This window comes from Gadus chalcogrammus, chromosome 2 (assembly GCF_026213295.1).
Source record: "Gadus chalcogrammus isolate NIFS_2021 chromosome 2, NIFS_Gcha_1.0, whole genome shotgun sequence".
NCBI classification, from domain to species: domain Eukaryota; kingdom Metazoa; phylum Chordata; class Actinopteri; order Gadiformes; family Gadidae; genus Gadus; species Gadus chalcogrammus.
Window position 1 is genome coordinate 21176728 of NC_079413.1, and position 16059 is coordinate 21192786.

General features: G+C 42.6%; 3 protein-coding genes across 4 annotated transcripts in view; 2 read left to right on the plus strand and 1 right to left on the minus strand.

The window, feature by feature from the left end:
- Positions 1–7239, minus strand: part of tmem104 (transmembrane protein 104) — a 52131-nt gene extending 44892 nt beyond the window's left edge. The window contains exons 1-6 of one of the 2 annotated variants that reach the window (XM_056604932.1): positions 6763–7239; positions 6363–6432; positions 5174–5295; positions 4610–4691; positions 1592–1688; positions 620–703 (exon numbers count right to left, since the gene is read on the minus strand). In XM_056604932.1, coding sequence (XP_056460907.1) covers positions 620–703; positions 1592–1688; positions 4610–4691; positions 5174–5295; positions 6363–6407 — 430 coding nt within the window. In that variant the 5' untranslated portion in view covers positions 6408–6432; positions 6763–7239. Of the gene's footprint in view, positions 1–619; positions 704–1591; positions 1689–4609; positions 4692–5173; positions 5296–6362; positions 6433–6757 lie in introns of both variants that reach the window. The other variant, XM_056604931.1, reaches the window with a different exon arrangement.
- Positions 7240–7460: 221 nt separating this feature from the next.
- tmem220 (transmembrane protein 220) lies at positions 7461–9352 on the plus strand. Its single transcript, XM_056604934.1, has 6 exons — positions 7461–7875; positions 7955–7984; positions 8063–8123; positions 8380–8503; positions 8936–8995; positions 9090–9352. The coding sequence occupies exons 1-6, from the start codon at positions 7771–7773 to the stop codon at positions 9220–9222; spliced, it is 513 nt and encodes a 170-aa protein (XP_056460909.1). The 5' UTR covers positions 7461–7770; the 3' UTR covers positions 9223–9352.
- A 278-nt stretch (positions 9353–9630) lies between these two features.
- On the plus strand, positions 9631–14888 carry LOC130398607 (protein SCO1 homolog, mitochondrial). Its single transcript, XM_056604933.1, has 7 exons — positions 9631–9986; positions 10310–10420; positions 10563–10653; positions 11082–11279; positions 11724–11816; positions 13137–13252; positions 13893–14888. The coding sequence occupies exons 1-7, from the start codon at positions 9834–9836 to the stop codon at positions 14025–14027; spliced, it is 897 nt and encodes a 298-aa protein (XP_056460908.1). The 5' UTR covers positions 9631–9833; the 3' UTR covers positions 14028–14888.
- Positions 14889–16059: the final 1171 nt, after the last annotated feature.

Sequence of the window (16059 nt, forward strand, 5' to 3'; positions counted from 1 at the left end):
ATATAGAACATCACCTTTAAAGGGACACTGTGTAATATTTTAAGTAATTTATTACCTCAAATCAACGTATTCATTCATAAATAAATCCTCATTGGTGTAAAATTATCTCTGCCAAAAATCTCACTTATCCTCCTGAGCGAAGAATAATTAATATGTAGTTACATAGGACGGGTAAGCTTCATGGAGGCTTCCATGTTCTTCCGGTCTATGAACGGCCGAGAGAGACAAATAGCACTACGTGGTACAGGAAATGCAAACGCGGTTTCACTCTGAGCCAGCGTGAATGAGGCTGAAATAATTCACTATCTTGCTCGAGGAGTAATTACTCATACATCATTAGCTTACACTAATGATTCAATGCACTTTAAAATTTGTTTGAAATAACGAACCACATCATCACTCGAATGACTCGATGAGGTAGTATTGGATGTCATGACACAGCTTCTTGTCACATACTGCTCACTGTAGTTTTAGAACAAGCGAGCACTATTAGTTTGAATGCAATATACAATTGTACCACTAGATGGGAGTAATTTTTACACAGTGTCCCTTTAAGATGGCAATGGTTTAATATAGAACATCTCCTTTAAGATGACAACACTGTCATATAGAACCTTACCTTTGTTGAAGAACATGGAGGCCATTTGTCCCATCTCAACCCGCTCCACAATCTCAAACTGATCCACATGGCCGCTAGATCGCTCTGGAAAACAAGAAGGGGAGGGGAGCCATCAGAGGAAGAAAGTCGATTCATTGTATTCATTTGGCAGATGCCTTTATCGAAAGAGACTCATAGCGAATACAGATGCAGGTCCTTCAGAAGGAGGGAGAGAAGCTTTCTTAAGGATGTCTACAGTTGGATTTCAGACAGTGCAGATACTAGATAACAGATAACCGAACAACTTCTCCAGCAGGTCATAATGAACAGCGACTGAGGGTGGATTAAAACTCCCTACAGGGGGAAAAGTGAACTACGCAGCAAAAGCACTAACACACCTCCTCCACTGCCAACATCGATCCAGGAAGAGTGTTATCTAAAGGATTATATGGGTGGATATAAGGAATGTATACATCCCATTGCATTAAGTTACCATCAAAAGACCTAGATGGGTCGGCTGGGATCAGTCCAACACAGCCATTGAAAGCGTTGTTTTGCCTATAAAGAATATTGTGCAAATCATTTGAAAATGATTTGGGTCGGCTTAGCTCAGGAGGTAGAGCGAGTTGACTTGTTGTAACCGGAAGGTTGGTAGATCGATCCCTGGCTCCTCCTAGCTGAGTGTCGAGGTGTCCCCGAGCAACTAAGCCTCACCCTGACTGCTCCTGACGAGCTGGCTGTCGCCCTGCGCGGTTGACTCCGCCGTAATATAGATTGTGTGTGAATGTCAGTATGAACCGTTGCCAAGTCATTTTGGATAAAAGTGTCTGCTAAATGCAAATGAGAGATTTGAGGGCAGAAGATACAAATGTCAGGGAGGGAGACATCCTGGTAGCATTTACAAGAGGTTAATACCCTCGAAGACAACCACCGTTCAACGGATCATGATCCAAACACAGATGCTTCACGGGGAGCCTCACGCCGGGTACTCACGCACGGAGAGGATGGGCCGACTCTCAGGCTCCGAACGCCCCCGCACCATGACGTCATCATCAGAGTCCTCCGAGGTGGAGTCGGCGGGGTCGTCCTCCTGGGAGAGAGGGCGGGCGATTGGTAGAGAGAGGTAGAAACAGAGAGGTGGAGAGAGAGAGAGGGCGGGCGAGAGAGGTAGAAACAGAGAGGTGGAGAGAGAGAGAGGGCGGGCGAGAGAGGCAGAAACAGAGAGGTGGAGAGAGAGAGGGTGAGCGAGAGGGAGAGAGAGGTAGAAACAGAGAGGTGGAGAGAGAGAGAGGGTGAGCGAGAGGGAGAGAGAGGTAGAAACAGAGAAGTGGAGAGAGAGAGGGTGAGCGAGAGGGAGAGAGAGGTAGAAACAGAGAGGTGGAGAGAGAGAGGGTGAGCGAGAGGGAGAGAGAGGTAGAAACAGAGAGGTAGAGAAAGATGTAGAGAGACAGAGGGTGAGGAAGTGGTAGAGAGGTAGAAACAGAGGTAAAGGAAGAGATAGGGAGGTAGAGTGAACGAAAGAAAGAAAGAAAGAAAGAAAGAAAGAAAGAAAGAAAGAAAGAAAGAAAGAAAGAAAGAAAGAAAGAAAGAAAGAAAGAAAGAAAGAAAGAAAGAAAGAAAGACGGTTGTGATGATCAGCTCATAGGACGAGGAAACGACTCATCACATGGGCTGTGTAGTGGTGCGGTTTGTGCTGGACTCGCAGCCAAAGGAGCTGCTGGGTTTGATTACCAGAGTCCAAAGTAACCCTGTGGAACTCCTCCTAGGCCAGCGTCTGCCCTGTCAGTCGCCACCTGCTCCTCAACGACACGCATCTAGCCGTTATTCAGTGACCAGACTATTGTAACCAAAGGGTCTTAGTATCTTAGTCCAACATCCTAGCCACACAACACTATCCTGCCCAACTTCTACCAACAAATTAAATTCTGATATGTCAATTAGGGCCCGACCGATATTGATTTTTGAGCGCCGATGCCGATTATTTTCAGAGAAAAATTACGATTTAATCGGCCGATTAAAAACAAAACAAAAAAAAGCATATAAAACTAATACAATTTTGACGAATATGTAAATTGAATGCAGAACCTTTGAGTGTTTTAGAATACATTTACAGTCAATGAGTGTAATGTAAAATGTAAAATAAATAACTAACTCCCAATGTGCTGTGCTCGTGAGCAGTGACTAACACGTGCGTGCTGAGCAGTATGGTCTCACCGTTAGAGTCTACAGTATAACAAATGAACATGGCCTGGGACCTAAAGAAAAACAGGCACAACATGCTCAAACAAAGCGTCTTGTGTACATTGGTGAGGTGAGCGCGCAGCTGCCTGAGCGAGCGTGCTTTCATGTTGTACGGTAAAATTCAATCTCCTCTTTTTTACTCCAGCTAAAGTTGTTAGTTAGCAAGGCGAGTAGGAGCGCAATCTGCAGGATACTAAGCGCAATAACATTTCTAAAAAAAAAAATAATAATAAAAAATCGGTTGTAATAGGCGTCTTTCTGGCAGATGTTGATTATTTTCAAAAAGGCTATAATCGGCCGATTAAATCGGCAGGCCGATGAATCGATCGGGCCCTAATGTCAATGTACTGACATATTTTCCAGCCTTATCCAAAATGGGGAGAAAAGCTCAAGGGGCCAAGTAAAACATAACACTATGCATTAACATAACAAGTAGAAAGGAGGTAAATACAAAAAAGCATACATTAGCAATTCAGTTGTGAATGGAGTAGTACACTTTATAAAGAGAACCAGACTTCTATTTTTGGAACATGGCTTTCATTTCCTCTGACTCTGGCCATTTTTTTTATTGGTTAAGGAGGCAGGAAGAGGGAGTGAGCTATAAACCCAGACTGACTATTCAGCAATAGTGTTCACTCCAGCCAGTAGCACTGGAGGCCCGAAGTCCCTGGGCCATAACGCCAGACATGAACCAAAATTACTCCATAAATACAGTCCACACTTTACTAATACAAGAACATTCATTCATCTCCATCTACACGTTAAGTGCAAACATCAGCAGGATTGGATGACTTCGAGGACTATTATAAGGTCCATTGCAAAGGCCTCTTTGAAGTAGTTAACTGTACATCAAAGCACTGCAGTTGAAATTGCACAAAGAACACCTCAGCTGGGGTTGGAAATAAAACCGATCCCATCAGGGATTCATAAATCAGCTCAAACTAAATGCAACACATTCCTCGCAGTGTTCAGTCCACATAACGTGTTCACGCTTTAAAGGATCCTGTCCTGCATCAAGGTGTCTTTTTTGATTTTCCATCTGTATCCCTGGCGACACCATGGTCTGAGCTACTAGTGCTTCTGGTGTTTGACACACAGCTGTAAGGTTCAGGGTTTCTGTCCCCAATGCCTCAGGTCTTCCCGTAGGCATCCCTGAGCAAGACGCCCTAACCCACAACAACTTGTCAACCATAGAAGTTCAACGCCAGCTGGTCAGGAGCAGTCAGGGTAAGGCGCCTTGCTAAGGGGAAAACACCAACAATTAGCCATGATGAGAGTTGAACCTGCAACCCCTTTCAGGTTAACGGATTGCCAGCATGACCTCCCAACAGTAATGCCAGTCTGCTCGAGAGCTAAGAAACGTGTACAGGGGGACCTGTGGCTGACCAAAACAAACACTATGACCTTATTCTATACCAACAGCCCTGACGCAACATGGCATCGTGAGCACAACAAAGACACAATAGTTTATCGCTCTATCTCCTCACCCTTTTTTAGATTGTTGATAGTTTAAATCTATTTTCGCCCTCTCATTGTACGTAGAAATAGTATGAGTAGATTTTCCTCTTTTTATTCTACCCATCCTTTACTTGCTGCTGTGCTTCCACCACATTTCCCCTCTGAGATCAATAAAGTATTCAATTATCTTATCAAGAGCTACGTGAGCTACGTGAGCTACATAAGCGCCAGTGTACACCAGGCTATAGCTTCCTTAGCGATAAAACCACAAGGCTGGGAAATGGCTACACGGAAATACTGCTGAACACTCACCTCCTCCCGTTCCCTCCTCTTCCAGCGGAGCTGAGCATTGGCGGCGGCCATCGCCTCGATCACAAAGGTGGTCGTCATGTAGCTGTGGGCGAGAGGGAGCGTTTGAATAAGAGAGGTAACGGCACTACTACTGCGTTTACATGCATGTCAGCCAGCGATGCACATCGATATCCATGCATTGATATTTTCTTCCTAGGGTTGGGCCATCATTTAATATTAGCTTCTCGTTTTTGAGTTCTATTGTATCATCAGGAAATTAAGTTATAGACTTATATCGTGATAAAAAAAAAAAATCAAATATGAGGTTTGAACGGTCAATGAGGAAGGGAAACTCGTTTTTAGTCCGATACCATACATTAAATTTCATTATACTTAAGTAATGACCCTCAGATAGACTACTTACAATGGTATTTCTAATTCATGATGATAATACAACTTTCTGTCTCACCTAGACCCTTTTCAACCCGTTTGTCTAAACACAAAGATATCGCTGTTGAATAAGCCATCACTTCATGACAGAACCCCTGATGCTAAGTCATTGTAACGGCATTAAAAAGGTGGGACCTCATAAACCCCAGGAAGGAGATGAGTGACAGGCTGACTGCCCAACCGGCGGTGGCGAAGGCCCGGGGCATGGTGAGCGCTCCCGTCCCCACGATCAGGTTGAACATATACACCAGGCCCACCTGTCAATCAACAGCACCAACCGACAAGCGTTAGATACAGTGTAAAAGCAGTTTCTGATGAGAGTGGGGAGATACTGGGTCTGAAGGGCCCCTAAAGAAAGACACCGCATCCCATTCTCTACCTGAATCTTAATGCCCTGTAACTTAATTCACTGTCCGTCACTATTTTCAGTTTTTAGAAATTAAACTACACAAGTACTACATGAGTGTACAACACAAGATAATCGGTTTAGCCAGAGTTTCAAACTTGAGTTCTGGTGTAAAATGTCTTTGGAAACAATTATATATTTTAAAATTGCATTACTGCAGATGGTGCTGATATAATAGGGTAAATTCACGAGTTCAACATTGAATAAACCAACTGAATCGACCTAACCCCAACCCTTTAAACTGTGTTAAGTAATTGTTGTATGTTAACATAAATGTTTTGGTCACATGTAATTTCCGCACTCTTAAACAGATAAAGACCATCCTAAAAAAAGGAAAACAATATCATGATTTACAAAGTGATCAACGGAGTCCTATTTCAGAATTATTTAAGGATTCATTGCATCAGCCTCCTGAAACCACCCATGAGCAGAGAAACAAGTAAGTCTCTTATTTACTTTGAACTAAACAAGGTCAGGCGACTTATGAAAGAAAATGTAGCACAACTCATCAAAAACACAAAACAGCCAGAAAGTAACTTGATGAGTAAGGGTTTACACTTCCCCTGCAAATAGTGAAGATAAGCAAAACACATTCCTCTTTGCGGTTAAAATTTAGCTCATGAGTTTAAGGGTCATGTGCTTTCACACATGCACTTGGAGATAGTATTTAGTACTCAGCACTGAATATGCATACACAGACCAGATAGGTAAAAACAGTACCTGTATACATAATAAATAACTCCAATGAAAGTTTTAAAAAACAATTCCAACGAAATTTGCCACCAAATAACAGACAAGGATTCCAGGCATATTTGCTTTGCATTGCTGGTCGTACTGGTCAGTTACTTCCGGTTTAAATTATAAATATTCTATCATAAAAAGTTGAAAACACTGAATATACACTTTTCATATACTTACAAATGGGGAGTAGGGCTCCCCAGACTCTGTGATGCCACCTGCCATGGTTCACCTCGTACGAGATCACTGCCTGTCAGGGACAATACTTTACAATACAGTACCATGCATCTATAAACTGACATGCACATTAACACATGCACACTTGTTCCCTGATATCGCCTTCGAGGTGAACACTTGTTGTTGTCATGTTAAATACATGATGTGTCAGGATGTAAACATCAATATCAGCCAATAGATGCCACGTATGAGTTTGACGACCAGCAACAGCCTCTGTGGATCCGAGTGCATGTCACTCCATTGACATTGACGTTTGTCTCCATAATGTAGACAAACGAACTCGGCAAGACATACAGTAGTCGCCCGACATTTGGACACAATAATAAAAAAATCCTCACCTCACTTTTAATCACTTCCAGTTGGGCTTGCTAGCTGCGATGCTAACAGGATGCTAGCAGGATGCTCCTGGTTTGTCTAGGAGGAAGCCAACCTAGAGAGCTAGCCTACTCAACACAGCCCGAGGCGACATCGTTTAAGTGTCGTTTGAGGATGGAGTATTGAAACGAAAGCCATACGTCAGTAGTTTAGAGTCCCACGGGTGTCCAGTAATTGTAATAACACCCAGTAAAGTTAGCTGTCAAATGCAAAGATGTTCAAAAAGCATGGGGTCCTTCAGGTGTTCACTCATGCATCGACCTTGCGGCGGCCGATGCGAATACACCTCTCTTCAAACTGGATTATTCTTATCCGTGGAAAACTTATGATTCCTCTTCGGGTACTTTTTGTTTAATTATTTGTTCTCTGATGGCAAGTCACTGAATCAAAAGAGTTTTAAATGCTGATCAACGTGAAGCTCCGCCCGCACAAGTTACAACTGGACGATAAAGCGACTCTCCCTCCTTCTCAGCGTTGGTCATGTGACCACCAGAGCAGCAATATTTACATTCCAAATAAATATTACAAATATTTTAAATTTTAGAATATTATGCATTTTTCCGTTACGTAAAATAAATGCGTAGCTTGGATGTTAAATAAAAAATATTTATGTATTGTTTTGGTCAAAGTCAATAAGAAGGCCCATTTATTTATGAACTTTCTGGACTTTTATTTGTTGTTGCGTTATGTCTGGTCCCAATCTGATATCAGCAGAATGCATTACACCTATGCTTCGTTAAAACGTACACGTATCGTCTGTTTGAATAATACCGTAACAATGTAGGCAACAGAGTTTGGCCACAGTGAGCCTTTCCGCTCTAAAGTCCAGGATGCGAAGAAGAAGGAATCGTTCAGCGGATGGATTGGAAAGAAGTTCTTTTTTAAACCCTTGGATCGCCTTGATCCGGAACGATCATAGCCGGGAACGTATTTGTTTTGGATAACTGTAGTAGAGACACTTGCAATAATTACAGAGATGAACGGAGACTGCAGAGGGATCACCAACAAATGTATTTTGGTTTTGTGGCAAGTTTGCAATGTGTGCATGTCTGTATTTTTCGCTCTTGCAGCCTATGTACAGGTGAGTGGTTCTGGCTCCACAGTGCCTTGTTGTGTCGGACTTTCGATTGACATTAATATTTAATTTTCCTTTTATATAGATCAATGATCCCGACGCAGGGCTGTGGATGGTAAGACCGTTGTTAGGCTTTGAAAATCTGCAAATCACATTCAATCAACGTTTTCGTTTACAAGATGGCTCTTTTCAGGTTGGATACGCCGTTCCTGCAACTCTTTGTATAACTATCGGGCTGAAACCCCAGGTGACAGGTAAAGAAACAACTCACAGTGATCTATTATTATTATTAGTTGACAAGAGTTGACTTAGTACAAAGTCCTTCAATCCTCGAAACGACCCAGTGACAGTGAGGGAGGTATCCATGCCAAAAGCGCCATCAAGTGGCCAAAAAGCTTTCACTGCACATTATGTTAAACATTCAGTTCAATCCGTTTGACTCTAACAGAGGTCAACTGTTCTTCTTCTAACCAATAATATTGTAATGACAATATTCTCGATCATTTTCAGAATGGTTGGCGTGGAGGAAGATTGCTGATCTCCACGTGATGGTTTCGACCGCCGTGCTGGGCATGTTGGGCTGGACCTTATATAGAGAACGCATCACCAATTTGTTCCAGCAAGAGGAGGGGAGGTGTGTTATGTTGCATTGATTTCTATCGACCCCTGAGTTTAAACGGGGGACCTGTGGTATTAGTATAGGGCATCGTGGCAGAACTGTCTTCATGTAATAGCATAGAATAGTATGTAGGAGGACTACCCTGCAGAATACAGCCCATAATAATGTCTCTCATTAACAAACACATGAAGAATAAAATCTCCAATTCTTGCATCAGATACATACTTATTTCTATACAACTACAACTTATTAAACACTAGCATTCTGCCTCATCTTTTATTTTAGGGATGTTCTAGAAAATAAGACTCTTACATCATAATTGATGCATGTCTTTCAAACAGTGTTATTCTGGAGCCTTGTCTTAATAGGTACGCATGAGGCTGATATTTTTAATAGCGAACCCTGCTGTTGTTATAACCACTTTTTTTCCCTCTTTTTTCCCTCTAGAGAATTTTCCGGACTAGTGCTGACTGTAATCTGGCTTCTGTTGTGTCGCCACTCCGGAAGGTTGGGTAGATATTTCCTGATTAATTTAAAACAGAACAATTTATATTTTTCTTTTTAACTGAATGTTGCTTTTACGATTGTGTGTTCTCACCAGAGGGCCTGTTGGAATTCTGCGAGTGTCCACTGCCACAGCCATCACAGTCTTCCCCTTTGTAGCGTGGATGTACTACTACCACAACAAGGAGCTCACAGCCAACTGGCCCTCGCACTGTCAGACGGCCATCTAGAGCCCACCTCCCTGCCTGTTTACTTTTTAGATAATATACGACTCTTAATCAAGGCGATCATGCACTTTCAAAACAACATTGGGACATTAAACTGTTCTTCTCTAAAGCCTCTTTAATGTTTCTATGAACTGCAACGAGTCAGAATCTGAAAGTATTACGCAGTACAGAAATGTGTGGAATCCTAATTAATAGATATTAGTTAATCTAGATATGAACAGCATACAGCTCTACCCTCAGTATATATGACAGAAACATTGCAGGATATAGGAATATCAAATAAGAATAGTTTACAAGAATAGTAAGTCTACAGTGTACTTCATGGTGTCAGTGTCTTTTGAAAACATTGAAAACAACCGCAATACATAAACCCGCCGCTAGATGTCCCCAGTGAGTAATAATATCCAACGACAGCATAGAATGACGCAACATCCGGTACGTGCGAACAGCGAGCGCGGATCTTAGATCAGTTTATTTACCAGAAGTTGTGGTCAGAATGCAGTCCGAAAAAATACATAAACTGACCCAGGGCCGGCTTAGTCTAGACTCGACACACGTTGTGTAAACTGACATCTACTTCCTTGTCGGACGCGACAGTTTCTGGCATCATAGACATGACCCTGAGCCTCTCAAACCCCAATATGTGGTACAGGCTGGTTCTGCAGGGATCTGCACATACACACGCACTCCGATCTATACACAGCGCTCTACCGGGACGACACGGCACGTTATCTAATGCCATGGCATCTTTGAGACTCCATTGCCTGGTAGGTCAAACCAAGAAGATGTTATAACATGAATGAATGAGAAGACGTGTGTGTGTGAGAAGAAGTGTGTGTGTGTGTGTGTGTGTGTGTGTGTGTGTGTGTGTGTGTGTGTGTGTGTGTGTGTGTGTGTGTGTGTGTGTGTGTGTGTGTGTGTGTGTGTGCGAGAGGCTATGGATATGATTGCCCCTGATGATGTCTAGACCCTGGTGCTGTGTGTGGGGTCTGTTTGTGTGACTATGGATAGAGTGTGTGTGCGGAGGATCCTATCTCAGTTTTGGCTGACTCTTGAGAGTTTATTTTGTTTTTTAACCATCCCCATCCAGGCCCGGGTACAGATGTCCAGGACAACCAGATGTTTACCTCCACTCTGCAGCAGAGCGTTTTCATCTCTACCTCCTCCACCCGGTCAAAAGTCCAAGTCCAAAAAAACCGGGGTATGACTGAGTCAGACTACAATAGAGTCCGTGTATACAGCTAGATATAAAAGAGAGATTTCAACTGTTGGCAGAGACTCAAATCATGGTTTCTGTCAAAGGGACAGACTTACCCATTGTTTGCTATTCTTTTTCCGCACAGCCTGTGACGTGGAAATCTTTAGCCATCACATTCGCCATCGGCGGCACTGTCCTGGGTCTCATGAAGTACTTCAAGAAGGAAAAGGAAGAACGTAAGAGCACTGACTGTCAATGTTGTCATTGCACATTACCAGTATACCAGTAAAAATATACACAGTGGTAGTTACTATGTATTACAGTACAAACACATAGGCTTATTACTTTAATTATGATACGTTGTAAGAGTTGACTTGACATCTTTCTCATGGGAAATTGGGAATTGTGTCACATTTATAAGTATATTGTGTTCATGTGAGAGTGTTGTTCATTCATTAATCCTTGTAAAGCGTCACACATTGAGGTGAATCTTTAAAAGCCAAGGAAGATATGGAAGCATCTACCTGTGTGTGTGTGTGTGTGTGTGTGTGTGTGTGTGTGTGTGTGTGTGTGTGTGTGTGTGTGTGTGTGTGTGTGTGTGTGTGTGTGTGTGTGTGTGTGTGTGTGTGTGTGTGTGTGTGTCTCTCTCTCTCTCCAACCTCAGTGCTTGAGAAGGAGCGTAACAAGTCGATAGGCAAGGCTGCGCTGGGCGGCCCCTTCTCCCTGGTGGACCACAACAACAAACCCAGCAAGAGCGAGGACTTCCTGGGCCAGTGGGTGCTGCTCTACTTCGGCTTCACGCACTGCCCCGACATCTGCCCTGACGAGATCGAGAAGATGATCGAGGTGGTGGACGCCATAGGTGACCCACTTTTATTCCAATCATGCATTGCTTTACCCCCCACCCTACGGATCCTGATGTTAAATGGATGCCATTCTGCTTCCAGCAGCGTTGTTGATAAGCTATTTCAAGCTTCAAGAGGTTGACATCATGAAGGGGCGTGTCCAACCTAGCCAGTGGACTGTACTGATTGGTTTGCTGATCTATCCATCATACATGTGGCTGAACACATGTGGCTAGTTTTGCAAGTGTAGATTGTAAGATTCTTGTTAACAAAGAGAGCTATTTTTAATTTGTCCCTGATGAAAAGTTGTGGGTTTGAACCCCAATGTCTGCTGCCTAAAAAGGCTGTAAAGTCGTCTTCTGTCACGGTCAGCTCACGTCACGATGGTCGTTCACCCGTGGCGCTTCTCAACGATTGCATGGTAACTGTACCAACACTCCCTGGCGTGTGCTTCCCTCTAGACAAGATAAAGAGCATCCCGAACCTCACCCCGCTCCTCATCACGATCGACCCCGACCGGGACACGGTGGAAGCCATGGCCGCCTACGTGAAAGGTAGGGTAACAATTACCATCCAAACCATAGGGAATTCTTCAAAATATATTTGAGACTAAATTCCCCACATTCCACGGAGCCTCAGGTAAAAACGTATCCCGAGTTTGAGATCTCAATCATGGGATATTGCCCAATATCCCGAGATAGCGAACCAATTAAATTGTGCAATCTTAGGAGGTTCTCGTGTGGCGTATACTAAATATATATATATATCCTGACACTGCATGCATAAGGACAATAATCCCAAAGCAACCCAAAGATGATTACGACGCAAAGTTTATTATGCAATCCATAGAGAATTCTTGACAATAATGCTATAATGTAAACGCCCAGAATGTATAGCAATGAATGAAGAAACACGATGAATTGGACTAAACAGTAAAAGGATGAGTAAAAGTTGATTGTGCTTACCATAGATACGATTATTCACTATATTGAGACACAATATTGCCAGCTGATTTGTAAGGAGAAAGGCTGTGACATAAAACTTACAATAGGCAGATTTCTCTGTTGAAGAATTGAATGACTTAATCAGGATCAATTATAGCTAACACTATGGTTGAAATGAGGATATTGAGTATTTATAATTCATTGTTATAAGGTGCTGTGGAATCTCAATGTATTAATGAGCACAACTTTGACTGTATATTTTAGACCTGGGATCGGCAACCCCAGTCATTGGCACACTTAAAAAAAAATTATATATATTATTTTTTATTTTATTATGATTATTAAAAAATGTCACCGCACAATACGGTAGCATAATTATTACTAACGATTTTTTTGGCACTTTATTCTGTTTTGGGCATTTCCCCCCAGTGCAAAATGATTAAATGAGTTACTGAAAGCAGTGTTCTGAAATGGGATAAATTTAGAAGAAAATATTGAAGATATTGTTGCAAGTGGCCTGTATGCATCGCCTTCACATGGTTTTGCAAAGTTGTACATGTCTTAAAGATATTGATGGGGATGGTTCCAACATTTTCATCTATTCTTGTTTTTTTACATTTCTCACAGTGAAAATATGTTTTTGAATGAGTTTCTTAAAGTGGTGTTTTAAGATGGGACATATGTCATTATAATTTGTAAGCCCATGTGGTAAATATAACAACAAAAAAAAACATCCAAAATGATGCATGATTGTGGACTATATGGACATTTTTGGTCTCTGTCATAATTCAGCTTAATATTTAATTTATTGTTGCTTAAGGCACACTCATTAACGAGAAAATGTCAAACTGGCACTGCCTGTTGAAAAGGTTGCTGACCCCTGTTTTAGACACAATGTTATAACGGCGCCTCTCTCTCTCTGCCTGGCAGAGTTCTCTCCCAAGCTGGTGGGTCTGACAGGAACGAAGGCCCAGGTGGAGCAGGTGTCCCGGGCCTACAGGGTCTACTACAGCCAGGGGCCCAAGGATGAGGACAACGACTACATCGTGAGTTCCCCCTTTCCCCCTTCGCTGGTCCACTCAAGCTCCACCTTTACTATTTAGCCAAGAGCAGGAAAGACGCTTTTCATCACAACAAGGTTTTGTTTATGAACCCTGCAGCGTCTTCCCTCCCTAGTTTGGTTCCTTTGCGGATATTAGAACTCAGCAATCAGACTTAAACTGCTGGGCCAGAGACCCCCCCCCCAAGACCAGATGGTGTTTGCTTCCAAGCACACCCGGGAGGGGTTCGTGTGTGTGCAGTGAGATAGCACTCTTGACTCAAAGGAAACAATAGAGACTTTTAAAAGCGGTTCCTCAATTTAGCTAGCATTTTTGTAGTAGTACCCCTCTTACGCACTTATTGTGTGTTTTACGTCCTGCCACTTAATGTACACACTTAAAAATAGTACCAAGCATTGTGTAGCATCTTATCCTAAGTAGCTTTGTTGTATACGGGGAATGGGTTAGAACCAAGGGCTTGGCACTTGGTTCTATAAACATCCTTACTGTACTGACAGTGATAAGCTTTCTTCTCAGAGATGTACTTTCTGTAAGTCTCTTTGGATAGAAGCGTCCGCTAAATTCCCTCAATGTAAATGTAAACGTGGTGCCGTTGTGACCTAACTCGGGGCGTGGTTCTCGGCAGGTGGACCACACCATCATCATGTACCTGGTGGGTCCGGACGGAGACTTCCTCGAGTACTTCGGCCAGAACAAGACGAGCACAGAGATCACGGGCTCCATCGCGGCGTACATGAGGAAACACAAGAAGGGCAAATAGAGACTGGACCGACCTGCTCAGGAGAACCCCAGGCCATCACCAGGGACTGAATCTCCCGACTCCTGACTGATGATCACACGCTATGATAACAAATGACCAATGATTATTCAGATGCTTATTTTCTATGTATTTATTTTTTTAAGAAAAAGCGGTTGTGTGGGTGGACTGCAGTGGTCTTATGGATGGCGGGTTTGTTGCTGCCCCTCCGGCGTGGATTAGAAGTTAAATCAAAGATAACTCAACCATGAAGTCTGATACACTTTAGAACGCTGGCTGCGTCAGAAGAATGCAATGTAATGGCAGATTGCCTTCACCGTAGGTTGCAGCTAATGCCTGGAGCTTTGGGCAGTGAAATAAACACTACCACAACCAGCTTAAAAAAGATGGACCCCATTTCATGATAAAAGTGCAATTTTGAAGAAAAGAAGAACTGTTTTTGTTCATTGTAATCACTGTCTTTTTTTTTCGCGATGTTTTGCATTGTTTCTGCACTACTGGCCATCTTGATAAAGGGTTTAACTATTTTCGTTTCAGTTATTTTTGTTCTGAGATTTAAGAAAATAAAAAAGTAGATTATCGATTTTTTTTATGTACATTTCCATGCGTGATTTTCAAAAAATATATATATACATCTGGGTTTGCTACTCAGAGTTTGCTAATCACTTCCTACTTTTGTGATGATCATTAAAGACATCAACAGATGAATTAACTTATCTAATATTTCATAAGAGAGAAAGCTTTTGTCACAAATATGACTTTCTATGAACAATGCAATAATCAATGCAGCTTGCATTATAACACAATGTCGAAGCATGCAAAAAATAGGTTTCAGTTTTATTTTCTTTCTAGTCATTAAAGGAAAAGCTGCTGTTGAATTAGAAGAGTTCTTGTGTCTGGCTGTGAGTTTGCGTGCATGCTATGCGTAGGCTGAATCGCAATCGTGTCAAGACAAATCAGATTGGCCAATACACACTGAAGATAAATTCACTAATTTTAAAATTACAAAAATTATCCCTTTCTGGCGAACAGAATGTTGCAGCAGGCAAAAATAATATATGTATACTTTTTTTTTTATTCCGATTATTAATTTATCTGCATCCAGACAGAATCGTTCTAGCGAGAATCGCGATGCATCGAAGAATCGATTATTTTTCCCACTCCTAATTTGTTTACCAGACACTTTGATCCTATGCAAGTGAGTCAGAGTTAACCTCCAACCTAAAACGAGGCAAATTCACAAAGTCAAGGCCAGTCACAAAACAGTGCTACAGAGTAAAGGAAAGAAACTGGACTGAGCAGCGATAGGAATGACATTTGCACACATGACGAGTGTTTTTCAAGCTTAAAATCGATGTTGACACAAGCCGTCTGGCAAGTCTTCACACAGTGTTTGACCTGCCTTCTTGTGGCTCATGTTCATGGCCCTTCTCTCTCTACCTTGACCCCCTTAAACACCTTCACATCTATTTTAAATCAATCCCCCCTCCCCCTACAGATCCAAGCAGCTGAAGGGGTTCTCTGTCTCAACTTTTCTCTCCCCCCTTTATCCCACCCTCTCTGTCTCCCTCCATCACCCTCTCCCACTCTCTGCCTCTCCATCCTTTGACCTTTACGATTTGGGTCCGAATAACTGTCTGCTCTCTGGCCATCCACCTGCCAGGAGAGAGCTGGTGGTGGTGGTGGTGGATGGGGATGGGGATGGGGATGGGGGTGTTAAAGTTAGGTAAAGTCTGGTGAACATTTGTTCATCTACCGAGGAGCAGTTGCAGAGGCAGCTGTCTGAGCTTGTGGGAGATAAAAGGAAAGACTGATTTAGACTCGCTATATCCACGCCAATTAAGACCGTCTAGTCGGTCACCGACTGCCAGGGAACGTAGAATCTGTTAGAAAGAAATACACCGTTATAATATTTTGCAAACAGAGAGAGGTACGGGCCAGTCCCTTTTCATCATAATGTAAAAGGAGCTGCACGAGAAAACTGATGTTCCCTAAATGTACATCCTCCAACAGCTGGTTAATGTCGAGACAACCA

Excerpts from the sequence above, each read along its gene's own strand:
- tmem220 (XM_056604934.1), top strand. The coding sequence starts at position 7,771 with ATGAACGGAGACTGCAGAGGGATCACCAACAAATGTATTTTGGTTTTG. Across the intron at positions 7,876-7,954 it reads CTCTTGCAGCCTATGTACAG|ATCAATGATCCCGACGCAGG; the intron begins GTGAGTGGTTCT and ends CCTTTTATATAG. Across the intron at positions 8,504-8,935 it reads TTCCAGCAAGAGGAGGGGAG|AGAATTTTCCGGACTAGTGC; the intron begins GTGTGTTATGTT and ends TTTTCCCTCTAG.
- LOC130398607 (XM_056604933.1), top strand. The coding sequence starts at position 9,834 with ATGACCCTGAGCCTCTCAAACCCCAATATGTGGTACAGGCTGGTTCTG. Across the intron at positions 10,654-11,081 it reads CAAGAAGGAAAAGGAAGAAC|TGCTTGAGAAGGAGCGTAAC; the intron begins GTAAGAGCACTG and ends CTCCAACCTCAG. Across the intron at positions 11,817-13,136 it reads CATGGCCGCCTACGTGAAAG|AGTTCTCTCCCAAGCTGGTG; the intron begins GTAGGGTAACAA and ends TCTGCCTGGCAG.